The 25,334-nt window shown below is 44.2% G+C and overlaps 1 protein-coding gene across 1 annotated transcript in view; it reads right to left on the minus strand.

The window, feature by feature from the left end:
• ror1 (receptor tyrosine kinase-like orphan receptor 1) overlaps positions 1-25,334 on the minus strand; it is an 89,751-nt gene that overhangs the window by 16,085 nt on the left and 48,332 nt on the right. The window contains exons 2-4 of the mRNA XM_066692165.1: positions 15,545-15,616; positions 9,818-10,105; positions 9,267-9,303 (exon numbers count right to left, since the gene is read on the minus strand). Of these exons, the coding sequence (XP_066548262.1) occupies positions 9,267-9,303; positions 9,818-10,105; positions 15,545-15,616 (397 nt within the window). The remainder of the gene's footprint in view (positions 1-9,266; positions 9,304-9,817; positions 10,106-15,544; positions 15,617-25,334) is intronic.

Raw genomic sequence — 25,334 nt, forward strand, 5'->3', positions numbered from 1 at the left:
AATATTTATGCTAGGGATCTTCTTAACCGCGTCAAATGAATGTTGTGGGCTTCGTTTCTTGCCAGCTAAAAGCCAAAGGAAAACTTCTCCCATTCTGGAATAGCAACAGTCATCTCTGGTATTTGTTTCAAGCATTCCTCAGCTTTTCAAACATTTATTTACTTATATTTATTTGTCCTGTGTACTGTGTGAAAAGCCATAATAGGGCTGACACGTGATCTAGTGTTTCAGTAAGGCTGACAACAGGTATTACAACTCTCACGTCTAATTCACCTCGCCTCCATTCCCACCCACAGGTAAATCCACGATGGCCAGACCCCTCTCTCTCTCTCTCTCTCTTTCACCTCCTGACTCCCGAGACGTGCGTTTCGGCTTTTCCTTGCTGCCGAAGGCAGATATTGACATCGGTCCTCATTGAAGCGCTTGTAGTTTCCTTCCTTCATACAGGTGATAGTACAGCTTTGCAATCCTGGAGGTTATAGGACAAGGGCTTTTTTTTTTTTTTTTTTAGGATGTACTCCAGTTTGTAGTTTCCCGCTTCCCGCTTGAAACCCAGGCAGTTCTCGAAACATCCTACAGCACTTTTCAGAGACCAATCATCGGTGTCACCTCACTGAAAAGTGTGTCAAACCTGTGTATATCCTGAAAATTCACAGATACTGCCTTCTTCTCCAGCTTGTACCGTTTGAAACGATCAGCACATGTTTTATGATAGGATACAGTACCACAAGCTCAATTCATAATACAATATTTTACATATTTGTGTTCATTGCAGTTATTATCCTGGGGACTACGGAGTACATAAACAAAAATACTCCCAGATATTTACTCCAGATTTCAAACTAGAAGAGGCCTGATTATACAAACCACTCAATAGAAATGGTCTTGTATTAAATTACAGTCACACTGGAAATCATTTTTACTGCAGCTGGGCTTTTGTAAAACAACAATCTATCCAAACAGCAGCCCCAGGAGCCACACAGGTCCCTGGACATTGAATTTATACTCGATAAGATAACAGAGGGATGCCTGTATCTTCTGTGATCATTATCAAATTGTCAATATATGTCTTGGGTTTCAGGTTCCTGTTTCGGGAAAATTCCTACTTTAGATTGAGAATCACATATCTGAATACAGAGAAACTACCCTTTGTGTTTTGTGATCTTGCAAACCTCAAACCTCTACCTGATTATTATTAGACTGTAACTGTTAGACCAATTACAAAAAAAACTAAATCAACTGCAAATCTTCACACTCTGGAAACAATAAGTGGCGATTTATCACGTTCAAATGGAAAATGTAAGGTCAACACGGGAGCGACAAATATGGAATATTTAACTGAATTAGCATAAAAAACACAGGGGGTCCTTCACGAACCACAATTGCCCGGGGACCGACAGTGTAGCACAGTTACCGGACCCCAAAGGACCCTTGTGTCCCAACGTTTCTCATCTAAATCTGTAAAAAAACTAAACATAAAACTTTCAGTGGAGCGACCAACACCCGAAGCCAGCAGCCACTGGGGGAAGTAGCTCTCTGATGTGGAGAGACACTAAATCTTGCGTGAAGGATGAAAGCCAGGGTGCAACCTGAGTGCCAGCATGCCTGTCACAGGTAGTGATTTACACACAGCCCACACGTAAACCCATCCATCAGTCCGGGCACGGGGGGTTAGAGGTCAGAGACGGAACAATGTCATCTTAAGTGGACAAACTTCACAGCCTCGGGTTCCACTGATATCACCGTTTTCCCTCCGGCTGCTCGGACAGCAACTATCAGGTCCCGTCTGAAGTACGGAGGTGATAAACCCAAAATAGACGTATTCCTGTAGCTCATGTTTTCTGCTGCCTTTGTCATTTATCCCCATGTTTTAAATCTTAGTGGGAATGGGAAGAAAAAGTATATTTATGTATCTATATCAATACACACAAGGTTTAACAAAATGCATGGAAAGAAGGTATTAAACGAGTTGTTTAAATAGTTCCGCTTATTTATGAACCTGCAACAAACTAATTTGACATGAACAACAGTTTTTCGGATACAGAACAGCCCTGACCCAGATTTTCACATTTAACGGCTGGATTTGAAACCATCACGTCATATTTGTTGAAGTCACACTACCTCAGAAATGGGTGCAAACTGTATTACCTCATAATTGATGTGTTATTAATTATTTTATTTCGCACAGACCTTTGAACCTCTGTAGCTGGCAGACGGTTTTTCTGGCACAGGCTGCTAAAAACTTCAGTGTTTGTTCTGCGTGGTCGTTTTAGGAGGCTAAACTCAACCCATACATCATTCGTCTGAAGTCGTTTTACAATAACATCGCAATGCAAATGCATCATATAATTGTCTTATTGGAAAGGAAGATAAACCTTTCTGTGACCTGACATTCTCTCCATATGGATGTTTAAAGCTCACGGTACATATAAACATCATAAGCTCTTGAGTGAGGCGCACCCCTGGCTGAACGTGCTGCGAGCGTCGATATGGGGATGGATGTATACCTTTTACAAGGATAATGGAAGACGCAGTTTAAACATCAAGCAAAATAAGCCATTATTATACAACCATGCTTGTGAGCTTTATCCAGCACTATCAGTCACGTTAGCCATGTCAAGACACCAGACATCATGCAAACTCTGACAGTAGATTGGTCTTGGTTGACCTAAACTCTTATCAAGCTTTTAGGGAGACAATGACAGAGAGACAGAGACATTTTCTAACTGCGTTGTCTGCATGGTGCAAAGGGATGTACACAATAATTCATCATAAAGGCTTTAGCGATATTAAACAAAACTGACCGCCGAAAAGGGGCTATTTTTGGATTCAGAGCAATTCTCTCTCTCTCTCTCTCCCTCTCTCTCTCTCTCTCTCTCCCATTGCTAAATGTTTTCTCTGGACTGGAAAAACATTCAACCCAGGAAAGAAACAACACAGCGGCTCCGAAGAGCACAGAAGTATGAGGCCAGCCATTACGGGGCTGCACGTATGACTGACATCTCCCAAGCGACAATGAACGCCATTGTTCGGCTGAAATGAGGATTGTTCTCGGCACTCAGTATTCTGTTACCACATTTCCAGGTGGTCCCCATAAAGCACACCACAAAAATACACACACACACACACACACACACACAAAAACATATTGCATTTATTAGGGCCCATGAATGAGTCTCAGCCATGAGGTCAGCGGAGTGGTGCGAGTCTTTTCGGTCCCTCGTCAAAACAGCCCGTCCAAGTCCAAAAGTCCTTCTGGTGTCAAATATAACTACACGTGAATAAAACAAAGCTAGACGAGTTTCAGAGCGCTCTAGTGCAAGTCTTTCTCCTCCTTCTCCGTGAACGTGAGCCCTGTTCATGCCTGTCCCAGCTTTGTGCGTTTCTCCTGTGGGATGCCTTTGAACAACTACAGTATAAAATCTCGGTCCTTTCAGACTCACCAAACCCTGGTGAAACCCATCGCGTCTGCAGGGCGGCCCGAGTCTCTCTCTCCCCGCGAGGGAAACACACTGCAGGCGGTTTCGCGTAATATATTTATCGCTGTCAAAGAGCAATCGTCTGGGCAGGATCCTGGAAGACACGGGGGATTTCTAACACCTGGTGTGGAGTCAAACATCACTAACTGCTTACTGGGTGTGCAGGCAGGTTTGAGGTTTTGACAGGTTTGTTAAAACATTCAGCTGTTGTGCGTTTTGATAAAGTGTCCCTGTCAGGCCGATTCATCTTCACGTTACGAAAAAAGGCTTTAATTATAAGCGAGAATATGAGAGTCAAATCGCATCCAACTTAAAGCAGCTATTGTGCGCCTGATTGTAAATGAGTGATCGCCGTATTAAATGAAAACGAAGGACATCGTTAGCAGATTTGGGATTATGAATAGGGGCAGTTGTGAAGAGTTTATTAAATAGTTTCCCAGTCTTGGCGCCCTGTGATAATGTTTTCAGTATCACCAGAGGTATCGACCGAGTTATTGAAACAACTCCCGAACATGTTTTGTGACAAAGGATAGGCAAGATAGGCTTGGACTCACAGGCCATTGAAAACACAGCTCAACAACTGGGTAACAAAAAGTAAAGAATATAATAAAATCAGCAGCCATTTGCATTTATAAATGTGGTCAATTATAGGGCAGCTGTCATAAAGCAACACAGCCTTTAAAAATAGAAAGATAATTCAACATTCATGCAGAAGGAGGCTGTTTGGAAAGCGCGCTAGCCTGTGATCCTGCTTTTCCGACGTCTCCTCGGAAAATGGCAAAGCGCCTTGACACGCTTCATTGCATAAAAATGTACCACTGCTGTGTGCCAGGCCTGCCCCATGTGCAATAATTGATCTATAAAAAGATGAAGACCTGCTATTTATATTAAAATGTTCCTTACTGAAGCTGTCAATTAAATTAAGTAAATTGATTAGCAGACCTCCTTCATAGAATAACAGGAAGAGTCTCCTGCCAGATACGCAAGGAAAAATAATCATACCTCATGTAATAGCAAGTGCAAATGAATGGCAATTGATCACTGCAATCAAATGTCACTTACAGGAAGAAATGACAGCCTACACAACTCATTTAGTCATCAATTCACCTAGCATCAGAGTTAAGCAATTGAAGTCCAGTAGTCAATCATGTTAATAATATCCTTTATGTTGGTTTTCCAGCCATTGCAAAGAATAACCCAATCATTGTTTTGCTGCAGGCTACATCCTCATTTTAAAATAGGCAAAAGCTATTTTCATAGACAAAGCAATTGAGTTGTGAGGGAAATGGCCTAGCTTTCAATTGCAAAATACATATTCACACACAACGCAAATGCAGAGCAGAATCTTTCCAGAAACTCTACAGAAAGGTACACTGTAGGTCATTTGGTCTGACCATCAAAGCGTGCCCTGACCAGAGACAACATGTTTATTCTACGTGGGGACTTGATTCAAGTCTTCAAAATCATGAAAGCCACTGGACTCTCGGACTCTCGGACAAGCCAGCTGAGAAGTCGCTCAAGTCACCGCAGCTAAGTATCGCTTTCTCTTGCGTTTCCTCGTTTAGTTAAGTTACATAGACTGTTTACATGGTTTGTTGTTTAGCTACGAATTGTATATCTTGCACCTGTATTGTCGGAAAAGCAGCGACTGTTTGTTAGTTTGTTAGTGAATTCAGCCAGTAACCCAGCGCACTCGACACGCCCTGTCTGCAATCAGAAGCGTTATACTGTGTAGGCTGTGATTATTTAGCATTTGTTTAACATTACTACGAGCTATTGTTCAGTGTAACTGCGTGTGTCTGGCACTGTCTTTGTCTCTATTCAGATATTAAGCGGCCAGTAATTGTGGTATTAGCAGTCCTGCGTAGGAGGGAGGGCCATCCTGACCAGCCTTGTGTCATTCAACGCAACACAGGTGTGCACTGTCCTCATTAGTTACAGGTGACGTATTTAACAGCCCCCAACCCCTCTGCGCCAGCAGCCTCAGTGCCCCCCTCATGAAGGGCCCCAATTACAAAGGGCAGGGACTCTAGCTGCGGGGACTCACAAGGGCCCCAATTACAAAGGGCAGGGACTCTAGCTGCGGGGACTCCAGCGAGGAGAAGACTGCGAGGAGACGCCGCACAGCAACAACAGGCAACCATGACGATCTCTCAGATTCCTGTCCTGCTCTCTCCTTCCTCTCGGTGTGCAGCTGTGCGCCATTGTTTCCCTAATCCCTCCAACCTCATCTCTTCGCCTCTCCCCTCCTCCTCCCTCTCCTCTACTCCACTCTCTGGAGGCCTGTGGAACTGCCACTCAGCTTCCAACAAGGCCAACTTCATCTCTGCCTTCGCCTCCCACCAGTCTCTGGATTTCCTCGCTCTCACCGAGACATGGATCTCCCCAGACAACTCTACCACCCCTGCTGTCTTATCCTCTCTCTTTGTCCTGTCCCACTCCCCTTGTCTTACTGGGCGGGGAGGAGGAACAGGGCTCCTGCTCTCCCCTTCTCTCCTCTTCTCTGTCCCCCCCCCTCTCCTCTATCTCGACCCACAGCTTTGAATTCCATGCAGTGGAAATCACCTCTCCCTCTCACCTCTTCCTTCTAGTTCTCTACCGTCCACCTAGTCCACTTACCTCCTTCCTGGATGAACTCGACTTTCTTCTCTCCTCTCTCTCCTCGCTGTCCTCACCTACCATCCTCCTGGGAGACTTCAACATCCACCTCTCCAACCCTTCCCACTGTGCCAGATTTCTTCCTCTCCTTCACTCCTTTAACTTCTCTCTCTCCCCATCTCCCCCCACTTACAGGGCTGGCCGCCAGCTAGACCTAATCTTCTCAAGAGGCTGCTCCCCTTCAACACTCTCCGTGACACCCATGGACATCTCGGACCACCACTTCATTTCCTTCTCCCTTTCCCTTCCCTCGCTCCCCTCTCCACCCACTCCCTCTGTCACCTTCCGCCGAAATCTCCGCTCTGTCTCCCTCCACCCTTGCCTCCACTGCCCTCACTCTCTTGCCCTACATTGATTGTTTTTCAAATCTATCTGTCAACTGTGCTACCTCCTCTTTGTTCTCCTCCCTCACCTCCTCCCTTGACTCTCTCTGTCCTCTCACATCTCGTCCTGCCCGTCCCTCCCCTCCTCAGCCTCGGCTATCTGCTGTTCTCCGTGCAACCCGAACTAGTCTGCGTGCCGCCGAATAAAAGTGGAAAAGGACCAAACTCCCAGCTGCCCTTGAACTCTACCGCTCTCTACTGTCCACATTCTCGTCCTCTCTCACGTCAGCCAAGAAGTCTTACTTCCAATCTCTCTTCGAATCCACTATCAACAACCCTCGCAAACTCTTCTCCACCTTCTCCTCCCTCCTTGCCCCCCCTCCCCCTCCTCCTCCCTCATCTCTCACTGCTGATGATTTCGCCTCCTTCTTCTCCTCCAAGATTGCAGACATCTGTTCAATACTCCACCCTCATCTCCCATCACACCGAAACCTCCCACCGACCTACATTCCTTTTCTTCATTCTCACCTCTCTCAGATGCTGAAGTTTCTGCTCTCCTCCTACGTCACAAACCCACAACATGCGACCTGGACCCTCTCCCTTCTCGTCTCTTCCAACCAACCGCTCCTGATCTTCTCCCCTTCATCTCCTCCCTCCTCAACTCCTCACTCCTCTCTGGCTGTTTCCCCTCTGCATTTAAACAAGCTGCTGTCATCCCACTGCTCAAGAAACCAACCCTTGATGCCACCTCTCCTCAGAACTACCACCCTGTCTCCCTACTTCCCTTCCTCTCCAAGACTCTCGAGCGGACGGTCCACCGTCAGCTCTCGGACTTTCTGTCCCAACACTCACTCCTTGATCCTCTGCAATTCGGCTTCCGCACAGCTCACTCCACTGAAACGGCTCTCCTGGCTGTCACTGACTCCCTCAGCCATGCTCGGGCAGCCGCCCACTCCTCAGTCCTCATCCTCCTTGACCTCTCTGCAGCATTTGACACCATCGATCACTCCATCCTCCTCTCCTGCCTTGCTGACCTTGGGATCTCTGGGAATGCTCTCACCTGGTTCTCCTCCTACCTCAGCGACCGGTCCTACCAAGTGACATGGCGTGGCTCCTCATCCAACCCCCAACCTCTCCTCACAGGTGTTCCCCAAGGCTCCGTCCTGGGCCCGCTCCTGTTCTCTCTCTACACTCGCTCCCTGGGCTCCCTCATCGCTTCCCATGGCTTCTCCTACCACTTCTACGCTGATGATGCCCAGATCTTCCTGTCTTTTCCCTCTTCTGACCCTCTCATCCCCTCACGCATCTCTTCCTGCTTGTCTGCCATTTCCGCCATGATGCACTCGCACCACCTCAAGCTCAACCTCTCCAAATCAGATCTCCTCTTTTTCCCCCACTCTTCCTCACCTTCTGCTGACCTCCCCATCTCGATTCCCTTGGAATCCACCACACTCTCTCCTTCTTCCACTAAAAATCTAGGAGTCACCCTCGATCCTGCGCTCTCCTTCTCCCAGCACCACGCTGATGCGCACCTGCAGATTCTTCCTGAGCAACATACGCCGGATCCGTCCCTTCCTCACCGACTACTCAACTCAGCTACTCGTCCAGTCACTGGTCCTCTCCCGCCTGGACTACTGCAACTCCCTCCTGGCCGGCCTGCCTGCATCTACTACCCGCCGCTCCAGCTCATCCAGAACTCTGCGGCTCGTCTGGTGTCTCTCTGCCACGATTCGCACACGCTACTCCACTGCTCCGCTCCCTCCACTGGCTCCCGATAGCGGCACGCATTCAGTTCAAGACTTTGACCCTCACCTACCGCTGTCTTGACCACACTGCACCAAGCTACCTTCAGACCCTCGTCTCTCCATACATCCCCTCCAGACCACTGCGCTCCTCCAGTGCCAGAAGGCTAACTCTGCCTCCTCTCCACTCTCCTTCCTCCAGAGCCGCTCCTTCTCATCCCTGGCCCCTAAGTGTTGGAATGACCTGCCCACCGAAGTCAAAACAGCAGAGTCCTTGACCTCATTCCGGCGCTTACTCAAGACGCATCTCTTCCGACAGCACTTGTAATATTAGTCCTCTATCCCTGCTAGATAGCACTTCAGTTTATTATGCTCCTCGCGTTCTTGATTGTTTTCCTCCTTGCTCCCTTTCCCGTAGCCCTCGTCTGTAACCCTACATCTTGACAGCACTTAGCTTTCACCGTCCAGGATGTAGGAAGTCTCTTACTGTACTTGTGTAAATTGTAATTGGAATTTGTAAAATGTATTATTTTGAATTGCTGTTTTAGCTAAGTTGAATTTGTAATGATTGATGCCTTGTACTTCTCTGTACTTTTGCACTTATGTTGTAAGTCGCCCTGGATAAGGGCGTCTGCCAAGAAATAAAAATAATAATAATAATAATAATAATAATGAAAGGCATCGACCACATCAAACCAGAGGAGCTTTTCCAGATCAGCAGGGACACACGCACCCGGGGACACAGATGGAAATTGGGCTTCAAGGCATTCAAGACAGAAAACAGGAGACACTTCTTCACACAGAGAGGCGTCACAATCTGAACAAACTCCCCAGCGATGTGGCTGAAGAGACAATTTGGGAACATTCAAAAACAGACTGGATAGGATCCTTGATCACTTAGTTATTAATGGACACCAAACAAGCACGATGGGGCGAATGGCCTCAATTGGACACTGTCTTATGTTCTTATTTATGATAAGTCACATTTTGAGTTGCGTCTTTCTCACATCCTTCTCTGGAATGAATTGGACATGGTACATTAACAAAAAAGAAAATACACTTACGGCAAAGGTTTTCCCGGGTTGGGGGCGGGACTCAGACCTGCGGAGAAACAGAGACAGTTACTGTTGGGAACGATTACTCACAGATCCCTCACATACGCTTTCCGGAGCTCCACACGGGCCGTTATACAAGACAACTCTACATGCTCCAAACATGGTTTACCTTTGATCACCACCCCCGGGTTAATTATATCTATTTACCAGTGTTTGCTCTGAACATTAAACAGCACATTAAATTACTTAATTGTATTGCTAGCCAGAAGCTTGTCAAACTATTCACTGCCATGTGTCTGGCTTGCGTTGCTGTTTCCTAACCCATATGTGATCACTGCTGCATTCATACTGGGGTCTATAGAGGGATCTCAGGGTCTACAGCTAAAGAAGATTTTAGGAGGCATTTTATATTTGATCTCCCCTTCATTTGAAAGATTACAAATATGCCCACCTTCATGATTTACATATTTCAATTAAATATATACCGAATTACATGAGATTCTACTGGTTCTGGGCTTGTGATGTCACTGTTTCTACAGGACATAGATCAGCTGACTCACCGAACTTGACGAAGAGCACCCCGGTGGTTGACACCGTGCTCTTGCCGTTGGTGGCGACGCACTGGAAGTAGCCCGTGTCAGTGGTGTCCAAGTTGCGGATCCGCAGACGGGAGCCGAAGTCGGTGAGCCGGAAGGACACCCGCCTGGGCTCGGGGACCACGGGAGCGTCGTTCTTCAGCCAGCGGATGGCCGGGGTGGGCTTGCCCGAGACCTTGCAGTGCAGCTCGGCGGTCTGGCCCTGAGACGTGGTGATGTTGTTCATGGGGGCGTCTAGCTTCAGGAAATAATCTGTGCAGAGGAGAAAAGCATCTTCACCATCTGACAGACGTTTGACGTAAGCAAGTTGTAAAGCTCTCGAGTCCATTCACCTCGGAGTAACAGAAGAACTTGAGAGCTGCTCTGAAAATATGTTATGTAATAACTTCTCAGGATCTCCTTTTACTTGTAGCATCTACCTCCACTGGCGGCAAAAATCACTCTGAGTTTCAGAAACAATCGACAAAGTGAAAAACAAGCAAAAAACCCAACAGCAAGTCGTAGAAGCTCCAGTGGATAGTTAAAAATGTTCTTGCTACCTTTTCTAGTACCTACGCCTGCCAACACACAGCAGACATACCCTGCAATGCTGGTTTTAACTAACATTTTCCACATAAAATTTAAAAAAATAATAATCCACATTCTACCTTGTTTACGCAACGGAAGTAACCGTTTTAAACAAGACACGCACTCCGTTATTAACCCAGATATTCAAATCCTTCCCGCTTTGCATAACCGCCAAAATCAAAACAATTTGCTGCTTCTTCGGGGTGTGTGACTTGTTTGAGTGTTGGTTAAGAATCCTTTACGAGATATTTTGTGGTTACCACTGTGGTAACAAATTATTAGTCTTTTCACCATCGCAGTGCCCTGCCAGAGGGGTTTCAAAAACACTTATGTCACATAAAACCCTGGAAATTCACCCCCCGAACCTGTTAAGTCTAGCCAGACATATGCCTGGTTTTGAGCCGCTGCCAAAGTAAACATAACATCTCCACATTTTAAATCGCACAAGGAGCGTGCACGGCTTGTGGCGGCTCCTCCGAAGAAAACAGGAATCATCTCTCTCGCTCTCTAATTGATGCAGAACTACTGACTGCTAATGATGCTGCAGCCAATGAAGAAAAATACTTTTGCTGTTTATTACATTTCGGTGACATGACTGAAGCAAGTTTCAAGCTCTGTTATTGTGTGTGTGTGTGTGTGTGTGTAGTGGAGGGGTGGGTCTCTCTAAATCTCAAGTTGACCCCTCAAGATTTCCCTCACACTTCCCGCTAACCTGATGATGTAGGTTGGCAGGGTGGCCACAGTCCGGCCCTTTCGCAATTCTTGGCTGTACCAAGTGTATTATCTAGGGATAGGGTCATGATTTCTTCTGTGTCGAGAGGGATTAACTGCTGACATCCTGGGAAAAAATAAACGTGGACAAGCTATGGGATAAAACAAGATCTTTGAGATGAAAAACAACACAAAAAAATAGTTATCTCCAGCTAGGGCATTCATACGTGTCCAAAGGTATTTACACTATGGTAGCCGGGGAAAATCTCAGGAAAGGATATTGAAATGTTAGGAATGCGACTTTGAAGAGTCAATGAATCAAAACATCTTCCTTGGCAGCTTTCAGAGCTGCCCTGAGGACGAGACCCACAACCCCCCAGCTGCACCGAGAACATCCCGAGGAGGCTAAAAACATCAGGACATTCCTACACAGCGCAACCGTGAGTCCAGGCACTGCCGTATATGGTTACCTTTGAGATATCACCACAGATTTGGAACCAAAAGAAACATCTGTCAGTCCAGCCGTCTCTCAAGTGTGCCTGTTTATTTTCGGCACGTTTCTTTCAGTCCCAGTACGTTTAAAATTTGCTCTAATATTGAAGACACATGTAGGTATGAGCCAAGGAAAAGTTCACAACAATCAAAACAATTTACCTGTCAAGCTCACGTGTGATTTGATCAGTATTTACAAACAAGGGGATGTGGTTACTTAAAAAATTGCGTAAAAAATGTCTGCAATGTGTGTCATTTAAAACTGTTTAATGAAGCATTTGTATCCGTTCTCAGGTGTGGTCTGTGTTCCGGTGTGATTATTGTAAACTGCGGTTAAATCGCGGCGTGAGACAATATACGGCAGCAAGGGCCCCGGGCCACGGCAGCTACACTAGAGAGAATTCATATAATTTAATCAATTACAAGATGCCACAGCATAAATCTATAAGCTGTAAATCATCAGCTGTCAAACCGTTTAATCCCAATCAGATCTCTCTAATGTCGTGGAATGTGTTTGTTCGTTCGCGAGCCGACAGCCACGGAGAGCGACTTAAATAAAGTATGCGTTTTGTTATTACTCTGGGATTTATCAGCCCATATCCAGGGTACCTATTTCCAGAGTCATAATAACCCACAGACAATCAATTCCCTGTTCTGTTTCTGCGCAGGGAGGGGGTTCGCACTTTCCACGGTTTCTGTCTAAAGAACATAAACTGGCCTTTTTCTGCCGTTTTTCTTGGCTCCCTGCATCCTCTCGTTTAGCCTGATGTCAGACTCAACAGGGACCTGGTCGGTTATCTGAGTGTAATAGACTCGTTTCTCTTCATCTTCCCAATCCTACAGAGAGGCAGCGGTTACAAATAACTGACGGAAAAGACAGCTTTGCTTTGCTATGCTATCTATCTCCCTCTGTCTGTCTCTTTCTCTCTCTGCCTGTCTCTCTTCCTCTCTCTGCCCATCTCTCTCTCCCTCTGTCTGTCTTGTCTCTCTCCTTCTCTGTCCCTCTCTCCCGCTCTCTGTCAAAATAAGTGAAAATTCTCCTAGAGTATTTATCTAATAAGCATCTTTATATTTTTTAGAAGTAAATTGATAAAATAATTTTTACTTTGGCATGATTTATAGCCTCTTTTTTTTCTTCTTTTAATAACCTTCTCTGCTCACAACTAAAACAAGCGGTAATTGTGAAACTACCTGATGCGTGCAAGAGTCAAAGGGACCATTTTTACAGATCTGCCCTCCTGGCAAAATAAGCATTTCAGTACCAATAAATAAAACTTGTAATATCACTTATTCGCGTTTTCAGTAAGAAACCCAGGTGTACAGAGGCATGAATCAAGCTGATTTAACGATTGCCTGAAGACCTATTGACCATATGTCTGAATTTAATAACTCCCTACCGGCCAGCAAAAATGTGTGGAATTGACTTCTGTGTCCGGGTCGGTCAGTCGGACAGCGTGCTCCACCTCTCATTAAAAACGCAGACTCTTAATATGACCACGGCTGACTGTCCCTCTGCAATGGATTCGGGGATTAGAAATACACGTAAACAAAAATGACCGACGCTAATTCGGCCTGATAGAATTTATCGTATTTTGTGATGTCATATTGAAGACATTCGTGCATTTATCGGAACCGTTATTTTGAGCGCAACAAACGGACCAATCGACTCTCAGGAGAAGGAAAGGGGGAAACAATTCAGAAATATCTTGAGCAGCTCTTAAATTTTCCTTTTTAACCACTAAGTAAACCATAACCTTACAATATAATTAAGTTTCCTGACAACAGTAATTAAGTGAGTGAACGAATATCATCTTAAAACAGATGGAATTACGGGCTCTCCTTTGGTACTCACTCTCCTCCTGTTACACCGTGGCCTCCTGGATAAAAAACAAGCATTTTGACAAAACCCCAGAGGGCAGGCTTTCGTCAAAACTAAATACCTCTGAACACTTAATGGGTTAACCAATCCCCAGAGTGCAGAGATGCACTTTTTGGGGGGTTGTCGTGGCACAAACGTGCATTTTCTCCTGCACTGCTTGTACCGTTTTAGGATACGTGGAAAACATTTATCGTCCCCGGCGTCTGATCCCTTTTAACCCCTCGTTGTCGACTTCGATGTGCACTTTCAATTAAACGTCAGGAAATCTGAAGCAGAGACAATGAAATCCTGAGCCTGACCTTTTCGATCCCCTAACCTTTAAACCGCTTCATCCAGATTACTTTTGAAAGGGAAACAATGGCGCTTAGAGAAACATCCAAACACAGTCTGTTGCAGCCGATAATTGTGGATAATAGTACGGGCAGTTACTGCAGCGTTCGGGGAATTTCTGAATTTCATCTGAAAAAGTCAGGGATCTTTCGCACTGCCAGCATTCACACAAAACGCTCTTTCTTTCCCCCACTTCACATGAGTTATGGACTGCATTTACAGTAAGTCCAAGTCCGAAGTCTCTCTGAAACTCAAACTAGAGGCGATCCGTCAGGTTTTAATCCAATGTTGTAAATTATCCAATTAAGTTACCGATTCTCAGAAAACCCCTGTACCTTTTTTTCCACAGATACTTTGGTATTTAAGATCATATGAATCGGAATCGGGCAGGGAAAAAAATTAAAAAGATCTAGAAACAAATTTAAAATAATCTAGCATTGCCATATAATTGATTCAATAGTTCCCCAATTAGATTTACTCAACTGTTATAGATTTCAACTATACGAAACATATCTGTGGAAATGTTTTGAATGGAACAACAACGACTTACAAAAAAGTAGACAAAAAATATATATCATTGTGTATCACAGCTTGGGGTTTAAGACGCTTCACTTACAAACTGACATAACTGCAAACTCCCATTGGTAATGGAGATAATGAGTCATCCTTTAATATTGATACCCTGATCTTAAAACGAGAAAGCAGACTGACTTATTCACAGCTATCCAAACACAGCGAGAAAGGGACTTTAATTTGAGTTTTAATTTGAGTGCACTGGCCAGGCATATTAACGATTTTTCCCCCCGTCCCGCTCCAGAACCCTGTGAGGTCCGACACGGCGCATCCAACCCACTGGATAATTATTTGTGTGACACGGCCTGGCGCTGGAGCCGAGCGTGTTTTACAACAGAGCAGATTGCTTTGGTCTTGTTTTGTATGAGATGTCAGCCAGTTTTCCAAGCTGTTCTCTTTCAGTTCGGCGGCTTCCTGTAACTGGACCTCCTTGACTGATGCTGAACTAAATTATTTTTATGGAAAGACCATCAAAAAATAACAACAAAGCCCCCCCGCCGCCCCCAAACAGAAAGTGTGGGAAAGAAGAACCCGTAACAGAAATGTTTCCCTCGTTTAGCATTCACCTCTCAAGTCCAGACCCATGTGATTTCAGAACTAAACACATTTATATGAGTACATCTGAAGCCAGTCCAACTCACAGGTCCCGCCCCAAGGATTTTGCCAGAGGACGTTGCTTTTGAGAAGGTAAACAAACACAGGCCCGTCTAATGAAACCCAGCTGACGATAAGACAGCATCCAGGCCCTTGCCATGCAGGCTGGCACAGTCATTGGGTTTGCTCTATAATGTGCAGTTATGGGGCAGTGGGTAAATCAATTAATTGACCACCCCAGCATTTGCCAATTAAATGTAACAATTTTATCAATACGTGTGTTTCTTTAACTCAGAGTAACAAACAGTAGACCTCTTGGTTGACCTCTGATTCGACAGAACGAATCATATTTTGTTGTATTTTTTCAATAATCTAAGTGCATGTTGTCACAATTTGTTTATCCAAACATTATTCATACTTACAGGCATAACAAAATCGCAAGTATCGCAGGACGAGCCCCCATTGGCTGATCTGATCACTGTCTCCACAGTAACACACTTAAACTAAACAAATACACATTAATAAAATGGGCGACATCATTCTACCTTTGTCCGCCTCACTGGATATATTCCACGACGAGGTGGACATCACATGAGGATCTTGCGGGACATCTGACCCTGCGAAGAAAGCAAATACCCGATTAAGAATTTGTTTGGCATCTGAGCTGCAATAACAACAAGCGCAACAAGTTCGCAAGTGCATTTGATCATAACAAATGTAGACAAATATATAAATTCGTGAAATATGTATGAGATTATGAATCAATCTGCTGAATCACTGACAGTGAATGTTAACACAATGCAGAGGGATTTAGGGAGCGAGTGAATCAAGAATGATTCAACAACAATACGAGCCAAATAAATATGGTCAGATGAGCCAACAACACCACAGACTCCCGCAGCTGAAAAGGTGAGGATTTCTGTGTTATGCGTCTCTGTACTTGTCATAATTCTCTATGGCTAATACCAAGCTATGCATCCGTTGAGAGGATTATATTTTCGGTTGATCAGAAAACGTTGACAGATTGTGGCATCCTCCCACGGACCCCCCTTGACTGCAAACTTCTCAGCTTTGGCCAACAATCTTTTCGGATAGTTTCTTTTGTGCGTTTCCTCTTGCAAGAGCCAAAAAACATCCACATGCGAAATTAACTCTGCAATAGATCATTGCGGCTCCCAGCAGGTCTCGCCCGCCGAGTGAATAAATTGTCAGCGTGCCGACAGCTCTGGAGCTCTTCTGGCATTGCAGCGGGCCGAACGACTCCCTCGTTATCCCCTGGTCCTAATTAACACCTGCGGGCTTCACAGACGGCCGCAGCGAAGCCCGCGCTCACATCTGCGAACACGGGAGCAGTTTACGGTCGGGATGATTTCATTAAGCGGGCTGTTTACTTTCAACAGCACCGAGGAGATCGGGAGACAAGGACGCGACTCCCTTTTCATCTGGATGTCTGAACCGCCATCTGATTCTAGGCTTGAGAGAACGTAAATGGAGGCTTGCTTTAAAATCACCAGACTCAGCCTTCCTTGAGAAATAAAAGTTGAGTACGTTCAGTAAGTCCCACTGTAAACACTTCTACACTCTGAGGAAGAATGAATTGTTTAGAGATGTTCCTTTTTCTTTCAAAATCTACATAACTTGCATGACATTTTACAAGGAAATAGACTTCTTGGTAATCGCTACCACAGACATAAGGGAGTGCTTGTCTGCCAGAGCTGACAACAGCTGAGCGGAGGGAAAAGAGTGAGGGCCTCAAACCCGAGGTACGGAGGGTTTGCTTGCCTACGAGAGCCACAGTTGTGGAAGAGCATGTGTTGCTGAGCCAGACAATGCTGCGGAGAAAGTGTTAAACTGTTAAGTAGGTGTTAAGCTGTGCTGACGGTTAAAATGAAGCACCTTAACGAGGCTGGGAAATGAGCTCACACCTGTTTGGGTACAATTCCGCACCAGATTGCGGTGCCACCGTGGGACAGCCGGTGAAATCGGCAGGCAGGCGGCACCGTGCGCAGCGTTTAGGGCTCGGTGCTGAAGGGCCGCATGTGAATAGCTCTTTAATTCACTGTACTTACGAGCGAGCGCTGCACCAGACAGCTGCCTAATAAACAGGTGGCCGTGTGCTCTGGCGAGCCACAGGGGAATACAGCAATGTGTAAACGCTCATTACATTAATATCCCGATGAAAGAGCATGTAATTCCCCTTCCACCGCGTCTGTGGCGATCTGAAACCTAGTAAAAACCATCACACCAAGGATCAGAGTCTGCAGGTCAAGATCTGTACACTTTGCCTTCGATTGGGCGATCCGCTAAATACGTAAACCGCTCTACAAATATTGAGAAAATAGACAACATTACAAAAGACAGCTGTTCACAATTGACACGGGTGCAGGACTGACGCGTATAAATCTAGATCTAGTTGCTATTTATTTTGTTGCCGAATCGACTCACTGTGAACCGAAGCATGCGTCTCTCTCACCGGGAGAAGTCAGACCATGTGCAAATTACACTTTATAACATGACATAAGTGCAGTACAAAAAAGAAAAAGTGTTACTTAAGGGATTACTCGGCAGCTTTGCGTGTGTTTGTAAAGGGATGTTACGCGTGGCTTAGTCTCTGAACAGTGCAGAGCCAGAGCATTGACGGTAAGGACTCGATGCTAAAGCAGGCATCTCTGGCGAAGGTAAACTGGTGGAATATCAAAACGGATGAAAAGCATTCGTCCCCAATTAGTGCACATCTGCTCACTAACCCATCATTCCACAAATCAAGAAATATCTTAGAAAATTGTGGGGGTAATTTTGAGATTAGCTTTCTAATGTTTTCCAGCAACAAAGGCTTGTTTTATTAGTAACATTTGTTAATTATGTACAACAAGAAAGGAAGGGTCACATGGGCGGCCAGTGAACGACAACAGATGAAACGGGGAACGGCATTGACATTGGCACTGAGACTTTGCTGGCTCTGTCAGATGTCTACAAAAGCTTCATGTTAGGGTTCAATGGATGTATGTCAAATGCTACAACGGCTCACAATTAAACCTTATTGTTACACACAATTTTCACTCCACAGACTGTTCTCCTTTCCAAATACACAACCCTTTACTGGCTTCACTCCATTTCTCATCTGCTTCACATCAACGCCACCATTAAACAGTTTGGCGGGATGCTCCCACTTCCAAGGAAAATACTGATGTTTTTCCATTTATTTTCCCCCTCCGTCAGTTTGTCAGTCCATTTCTGGCACAATATCGTGACACGAATGAGAAACGTAACCCCTGTCTTGAGAGTGCATTCAACACCAACATGAAAAAATGTCAGGATTTTACTTTTACGTCTATATAAATATACAAGAGTATGAGAAGCGAATATGAAAACGGTCAAGAATACATCTAACATTAAGTCATGAGATATTTTTACTTTCATGTGGTTTGCTTTATAGATTAATGACAATCCCAGACTCTTATTAAGAGTATTAAATAGTATTTTGCATCTTAATATTTCTATAAATTGATGGGTATCCTGAAAAAAACTAGCAACCCAGCAGTAATTCCCATTAAGATAATTTTTTTCACAGCTGATCCAGATAATTATCTAATTTCAGTCCCTTGTTCTCGAGTTCTGCCTGCTTGACAGAGACGCGATGAGGAAATTGGCTACTGGCAAAGACCTGTGGAAGTGGGGGATTAAATAGTTTTGTGAAGGAAAAAAAGACACAAACGTAAGTAAGATCAAATACCGGAGGAGGGTCTGAAACATCTGAGATCTCGCATCTCCGAAAACACAGGTCGCTGCCCTGCCAGGGAAGCTGCCATAATGGATTATGAGGATAATTGAATTGAATGTCCTGATTCTAGTGGAAAATATAATCTTGGCTCAACCACGCATCTGTGAGAATAAAGACCTTCAGGTTTGTACCTCGCTGGGGGGAAAAAAAAGGGCTCAGTCTGACGATGGTGGTAATAAACTAAGCATTCTGCGGTCTGCGGGTATACCAGTTCACACTGACTGGTTTGTTTTGGCGTAGCGCTCTTGCTGTCAATGCCCCTACACAAACACTGTAGAGCTGGTCGAGGCTGAGCTTTTTTTATTTTTTTGACGGGCGATTACTGAAACGAACACGCAGTGGAATAAATAAAGGCGACACTTGAACCACTGAGAAATGCGGAGAAGAAAAGGCCCCACGCTTGTGCTTGTCTACTCAGCTGTAGTGCACATTTTTAGGAAAACAAGGCGGGGATGGGGAAATCTGCTCGACATGCTATAGAAGAACAATCCCCCCCTTTCCAATAAGCATGCTGGTAACTCGATGACCTCCCGCAACAAAAGGTAGACGAGAAGAAAGCCGAGCATTGAACCACGAGAGCAGAAGTCATGGCTGCGCATGCATTACCTGGATTTAACTCTAGATACACCGGGAAGCTGAAAGGACTGCAGAGTCTCTGTATACTGAGACCCAGGCAATACCCGAAAGGTTCCCAAAAGTTATCAACAAAAGCGTAACCGGCGAAAAAATTATGCCAATGACACGGCGAATCTGTAAATCAATCTGTGTGAACTAGATCAATAACACTGTCAACTGCAGGAAGAGTTTTACCTCCAAGACGGCTCTTGTTAGAAAATACAACATACACTGCACAGCTCTCAAAACAGAGCGTTGTTTTAGGTTTTACTTTTCACATTTTTCAGACTGATTGATATGATCATTTGTGATGCGTCCTCACCGCAGAAAATATGAACAGAAACCCCTGGACAATATGATGAATAGGATATATTACTAAGAAAGTAAGAAAAACAAAGCAAAATCTAACATCTTATTTCTGATATTTTAGCTTTGTGTAGTGAATCGTATACACATTTCTCCATTTATATAAACACAATTTTTCGTAGGACTGCGTCAGTTCACCTGGTCAATGTTTAAAGTCTCTCTAAAAAGGTTCCTATCGTGATACGGTCTATACATTCAAAGTGAACTTTAAAATGGCATTCTTAGTCCTTTTTATTGCTTCCAGAAACCTCCCGTGTTTATTTTTAATGAGAATAATATAGCGTTGCGGAGATGCAAGATCGTTTTACCATTTAATGACTTGCGCCTTCATGGGCTACGGGCTTTCAACGGTTAGGATTACACCGGATTCACAGAGCTCTCCAAAATCCACGCGCACTACCGCCGCGCACTGCAAAATCCATTCATTACCCTGACAGCACCCTGACAGTGATCAGTGCGTACAGCGCCGACAGTCTGCTGAAGCTCTGGCTGACGTCAGTCCAAATCCACACGCCCTTCGTCTGAAAACCAACATCCTCGCTTCGAATTAAAACAGAACGCTAGGATCTGAGTTCCTCAATTTTGGGATACTGAATAGGATACTGGAGGGCCCCACAAATCCCGCTTAACACAGGGGGTAATGAGTTTGGTGGGCTTTCATTTCTATTTATTTGTTTCGCTGGGAACTTTAGCTGTTGAGACCCCTCAGTTTAAAGGCGATGTAAAAAAACTGGTGGTTTCTTTTTGCAACACGATTTACAAACTCTGATGCCAGAACCTGTTTCCATCTCTAAGCCCCATAAACACAGTTGTCAGAGCGAATGTTTTCATTGAAATGCCGCCACTCCGCACACAGGAAACCTCGAAGACCCAGACAATACAAACCCGCACCTCACTGATTAAAACAGTGTACAGAGGCGTAATTAATACCACGCTCTTTCTAGCCCACCGCTGTTTGTTTTACCAAAAGAGCCGCTTTGCGGGGCCGTGTTCCTCTTGGCATCACTAATCTGTCTTTCATCAAGGCTCTGACCTTCCCCTGCGTTCCCGGCGCGTCTCCGTTTCACCACGCTCGACGACGGAAAGCCAGGGGCCTCTATCTGAGGCTAGCACACGCAATTAAGTGAAGGCTGTCAGTTACTTCACAATGCACACAACCCAACAGTGAGCCGATGACAGAGAGATAAGTGTCTGCGGCATTCCAGAATCCCCATTGCATTGACTTTGACTTTACTGACCCTATAAGATGTTATTTTAAGCTAGCTCTATTTCCCCTCTAAAGCAGGATGCTGAAGAATAACTTAGTGTCTGCCAATAACTCAAATGTATCTTTTGCCGAAATCGACGCATCTTCTCTCCCTTCTGTGACGATTTCTATTTGGCGTCTTAGAATTAGAATCTTAGAATGTGTTTTTACTTATTCGAGCAGGGGGACGAGACACATTTTTGCGTATGGAAATTATAAAAGGTTGCACAATAAAACCAACAAAAGTTGAAGCTTAAAAGGTTTATACACTCTTCTCTGTCAATCAAGCAGACGGGCTCCCGATCCTTATCCTGTCCAGGGTTAGGCAAATAATCGCTCGCATTCCTGTAACATAATGAGGAAGACAGGGCAGAAAAGTGGCTGGAGTTGAAGGTGCCGCCCAAGGTCCTGTAAACTACTAGCTAAACTGAGAAAAATTTGATGTCTCTGTAATTCCACTACTATAACTTCTGTCATTCACATAGAAATACACTTTGATCCTGTTGGTGTATCAGTAAATAATATCTGATCTCGTATGCATTACATTACCACAAACAGACAAGTGCGGTCGGTATAATTATCATTTAAGGTTTCGGTCACCCTGTAAATGGGGCCAGCGTTCTAATAACTTTCTTACAATGGTTACATTTTACAAGGAACACCTGGCGAGCTTCTGTTTGATCTCGGATTAAAACCGCCTTTTGTTTTCTCGTAACTACAGACACGGAAATTTGTTTTCTGCGCGTATCTGGAATGCTGATTGCATTAATAGTTAAATAATCTAAGTAATTAACTAATTAAGTATTGCAGGGTGTACAGATCACATATAAACATATTATATTCACTTGTAAGTGCCTTGGGGGTCAAAAGCCACAGAGAGTTCTTCACATATGAAACTGGTCTAGTTACACTGGAACCTGCTTTTTATGAAAGAATAGTTAAAAGTCAGCACATTTAATGAACCAGGAAGGAATCTTTTAACATAAAGACCATTTCATTCTTCACGCAAATGATTTTTCACCAGTTACATCCATTCATGACATTTGAATTTTCTTTCAGAATACTAAGAGGCGTGCCAGACAGAAGCCTTCTGTGGCCAAGTGAAAGAGAAAGTCTTCAACTGGCGAACAGATTGGTTTCCGGCCTTCCGCGGAGCTGCCGTGATGACGAGACGTATCACCAAGTGTGAAGGGAAGAGGAGGTAAAGCCCATCTCCTGTCAGTGCCTCTGCACGGCGTGAGTAGCTGGACTCCCCCCATGAAACAGAGAATGTAATGTCCCTGGGGCCCCCTAAGCCAGACCGGTGAGGAGGAACCATCTGAGAAAGTTCGGACTGATGGAAAATATGACCAATAAGATCGTGGGTTTCTGGTTGACCAAATTCCAAGTTCACAAGTTTTGTTTTAATCTGACATTTCCCTACAGGAAAGCTGTGTGGATGTTGTTGTTTGTTGTCTGCGTTTAGACTATCGAAACGTGCCTATTTTTCCACCCACCAACAACTAGATTGCTTAATGTAGCACTGAATGCTGAGAAAGAAACCAGGTTCCAGACGGAAAACACAGACGAGCAGGTCCCCCGGGGGTCACTGCCGGGGGGCCGTGTTTGAGCCGTTTCTGTGGAGATCCATCAAAAGGGCTTAACCGCTGGCCAGAGTGAGAGTCAGTTTTTACAGGGAACGCAACTCGATGACTCAATGACTTCGACATTTCTGTGGGCGCCTGAGTTACTGTATAGGACTCGACATCGCCTTTCCGAACCTCCTGTTAACTTGGAAGCGTGCGCCGCACCCTCCCTCCGTTACAAAACAACACAAACACTCAATAACGCATCACAACTGCTACGTACCGGTAAGGTCGCCCAATCGAGAGGCAAGAGAGAGAGTGAGAGAGAGAGGGAGAGAGGGAGAAAGGGAGAGAGAGTACACACAAAGATCTCTATTGTATTACTTCATTTCCCGTCAGAGCTCCCAGTGAAATCTCCCAGATTGCCAAGATAGAAAGCATTCCCCCGTGCAATACTGCTGTATACATATTGTTTCTATTCCTCACTGTTCATCAATATGCCAGTGCCTTGGTAATACTGTGTGATGATGTTTAAATTGTTAATAACATGCAGGTAAGCAATACTTGCCTCTAGCGAAAGGAAGCTTCCATTGCAGACGGGAGCCAGATCTGGTGCTGATTAGCTCTTTTTATTCCAGTCCACTGCCAAGCACCTCGCACTAAATCTGTGCTGTTTCATTTATAGCTGTGCCATGACATCTCGGTAATTGGGGACACATGTGCGTCCGGGTCTGCCCTTTCACCCCTCAGGATAGTCTGTCAGGGCCCGATAAGATCAAATACGAGTTTCAATCGAAACGTTCAGAAGTCTAAAGGTTTTGTTTCTTAATAAAACAAAAAAAAAAAAAAAAGCAACCAGTGGCCTGAAACCGGATCACATATGGAACATGTTTACGGTATGATCCTTCCGCAGAGATCTTATCGGCAGAGTTCGTTTTGTGGATCAAATGTTCTCATCAGAGTATAATACAGTCCCCGTATAAAAAGATTTAATGTCTTTCTCTGGTTTTATCTTCTGCCTTGCATGTGGGCAAAACACTAGTATCTCACAAAGGCAGTGGGATTCAATATATGATTGGATTCAATGCTGCTGAACTTATTTTACACAGTTGGTGAATTGATTTGAGCCTGGGATGTGTTGTACAGACCTCATACATTAAGAAATATTAAGCACATTATTTTATAATTGATGTAGTTAACAAAATCAGTACTACAGTAGAGACAGAAGTAAATAATTCATACACACCAAAGAAAACTAAATCATTAATCAAAGCTTGCATCGATAAATTAAAATGTTTCATATTGAGCGAATGATGTGTTGAAACAAATCAAAATAAAAGCTCCAGAACTGGAAAACTATTCTATAATAATTCTATTCTATTCTACGAGTTATAAACTATTCCATAATCCATGTCAAACTACTGATATGTTGTACATGTCTAAAACAATTCATAAATATGGATGTATAAATCTTATTATCATTCAGTTTTCTGTATTGTAACAAAGAGCATCATCAGGAAACAAACAACACTACAGAATGGAGATTTTACAGGGAAGCCAATTAAAGCAATGAACTTAATAGGTCAGACGAGAGCCGGGCCGGGCCGTACCTAAAGGGTTAACTCTCCCCCTGCCTTTGTGCAGCTTCTCAATGGCTTTGTACAATTTACGGATTTAATGTATTTAAATACATATGATTTTCCACATCTGGAAATTATGCCTTGCAGTTGAGCCTGTCTACATTCAACAAACTTTGAAATAAGCAGTCACTGCTGACAATACACAGAGGCCCCCGCTGCCCAGGCTGATTTTCACAGACCCCTGCCCCCCCACTCGAGCAGCTCAGATTGTTTTATCAAGTCTCCAGTGCATGGTCATAAAAAGAGAGAGGGAGAAGGTGGGGGTGTCGGGGTGGCAGGGTCTCAGGTCCCGAGGCCCGACACAATCTGTTCCTGCACTTTTTTTTTTTGCTATATTAGTCAGGATTAGTCAGCTCTGAAACTCTCAGTTTAAACACCGCACCTCGTAAATTACCATCGTGGAATTCCTCGCTGTCTGTTCGCCCCTCCAGAAACACAGTCACCGTGGAGGGAATAATTGCACGGCAGTTTCACAGTGTGGAAGGAGCGGGGCAGGACTTTTGTTTCACAATAGCGTTTCTCTTCAGAACCCTTTCCAAAGCAGGAGTGTCAATATTTTCCTGGGCTGACTTTTTGACTCCACACTCACTAGTAAAAGCCGAAGGACTGGCAAAAAAGTAAAAAGATAAACCTGTGCATAGCGGCTAAACCCCAAACTAATCTAATCACATTTATTTATAAAGCACATTTAAAAACATCAAATGTTAACCAAAGTGCTGTACAATAGATAAAATAAAAAATAATAAATAAGTACATAAAACAATGTCCTCAATAATTTTTTCTCACCATCTTTTGCGATGTTTCTCTGTAAAATAATAATTTATGATAAAGATTACTTATTTAAAAAGTTGCTAATTATAAAAAAGTTTACAGTTTACAAAAAGTTTACATTTTTAAGATTACAAAATGTTTACATTTGTAACTAGTAAAAATGTACACTTGTAAGTTTAGTAAAAGTTTACATTTGTAACAGTTTTACAAAAACTTAAAAAATTTTAAACCGCATGTTCTAGAGACATATTTACTATCTTTAATTTGGACAAAGATGCACACCCGACACAAATCCTTTAATTTTGTCTACACATCCTCTATAATCTTAGGATGAAACAGTTCCGTTTTTTG

Source organism: Amia ocellicauda, chromosome 19, assembly GCF_036373705.1.
Source record: "Amia ocellicauda isolate fAmiCal2 chromosome 19, fAmiCal2.hap1, whole genome shotgun sequence".
Taxonomy (NCBI): Eukaryota; Metazoa; Chordata; class Actinopteri; order Amiiformes; family Amiidae; genus Amia; species Amia ocellicauda.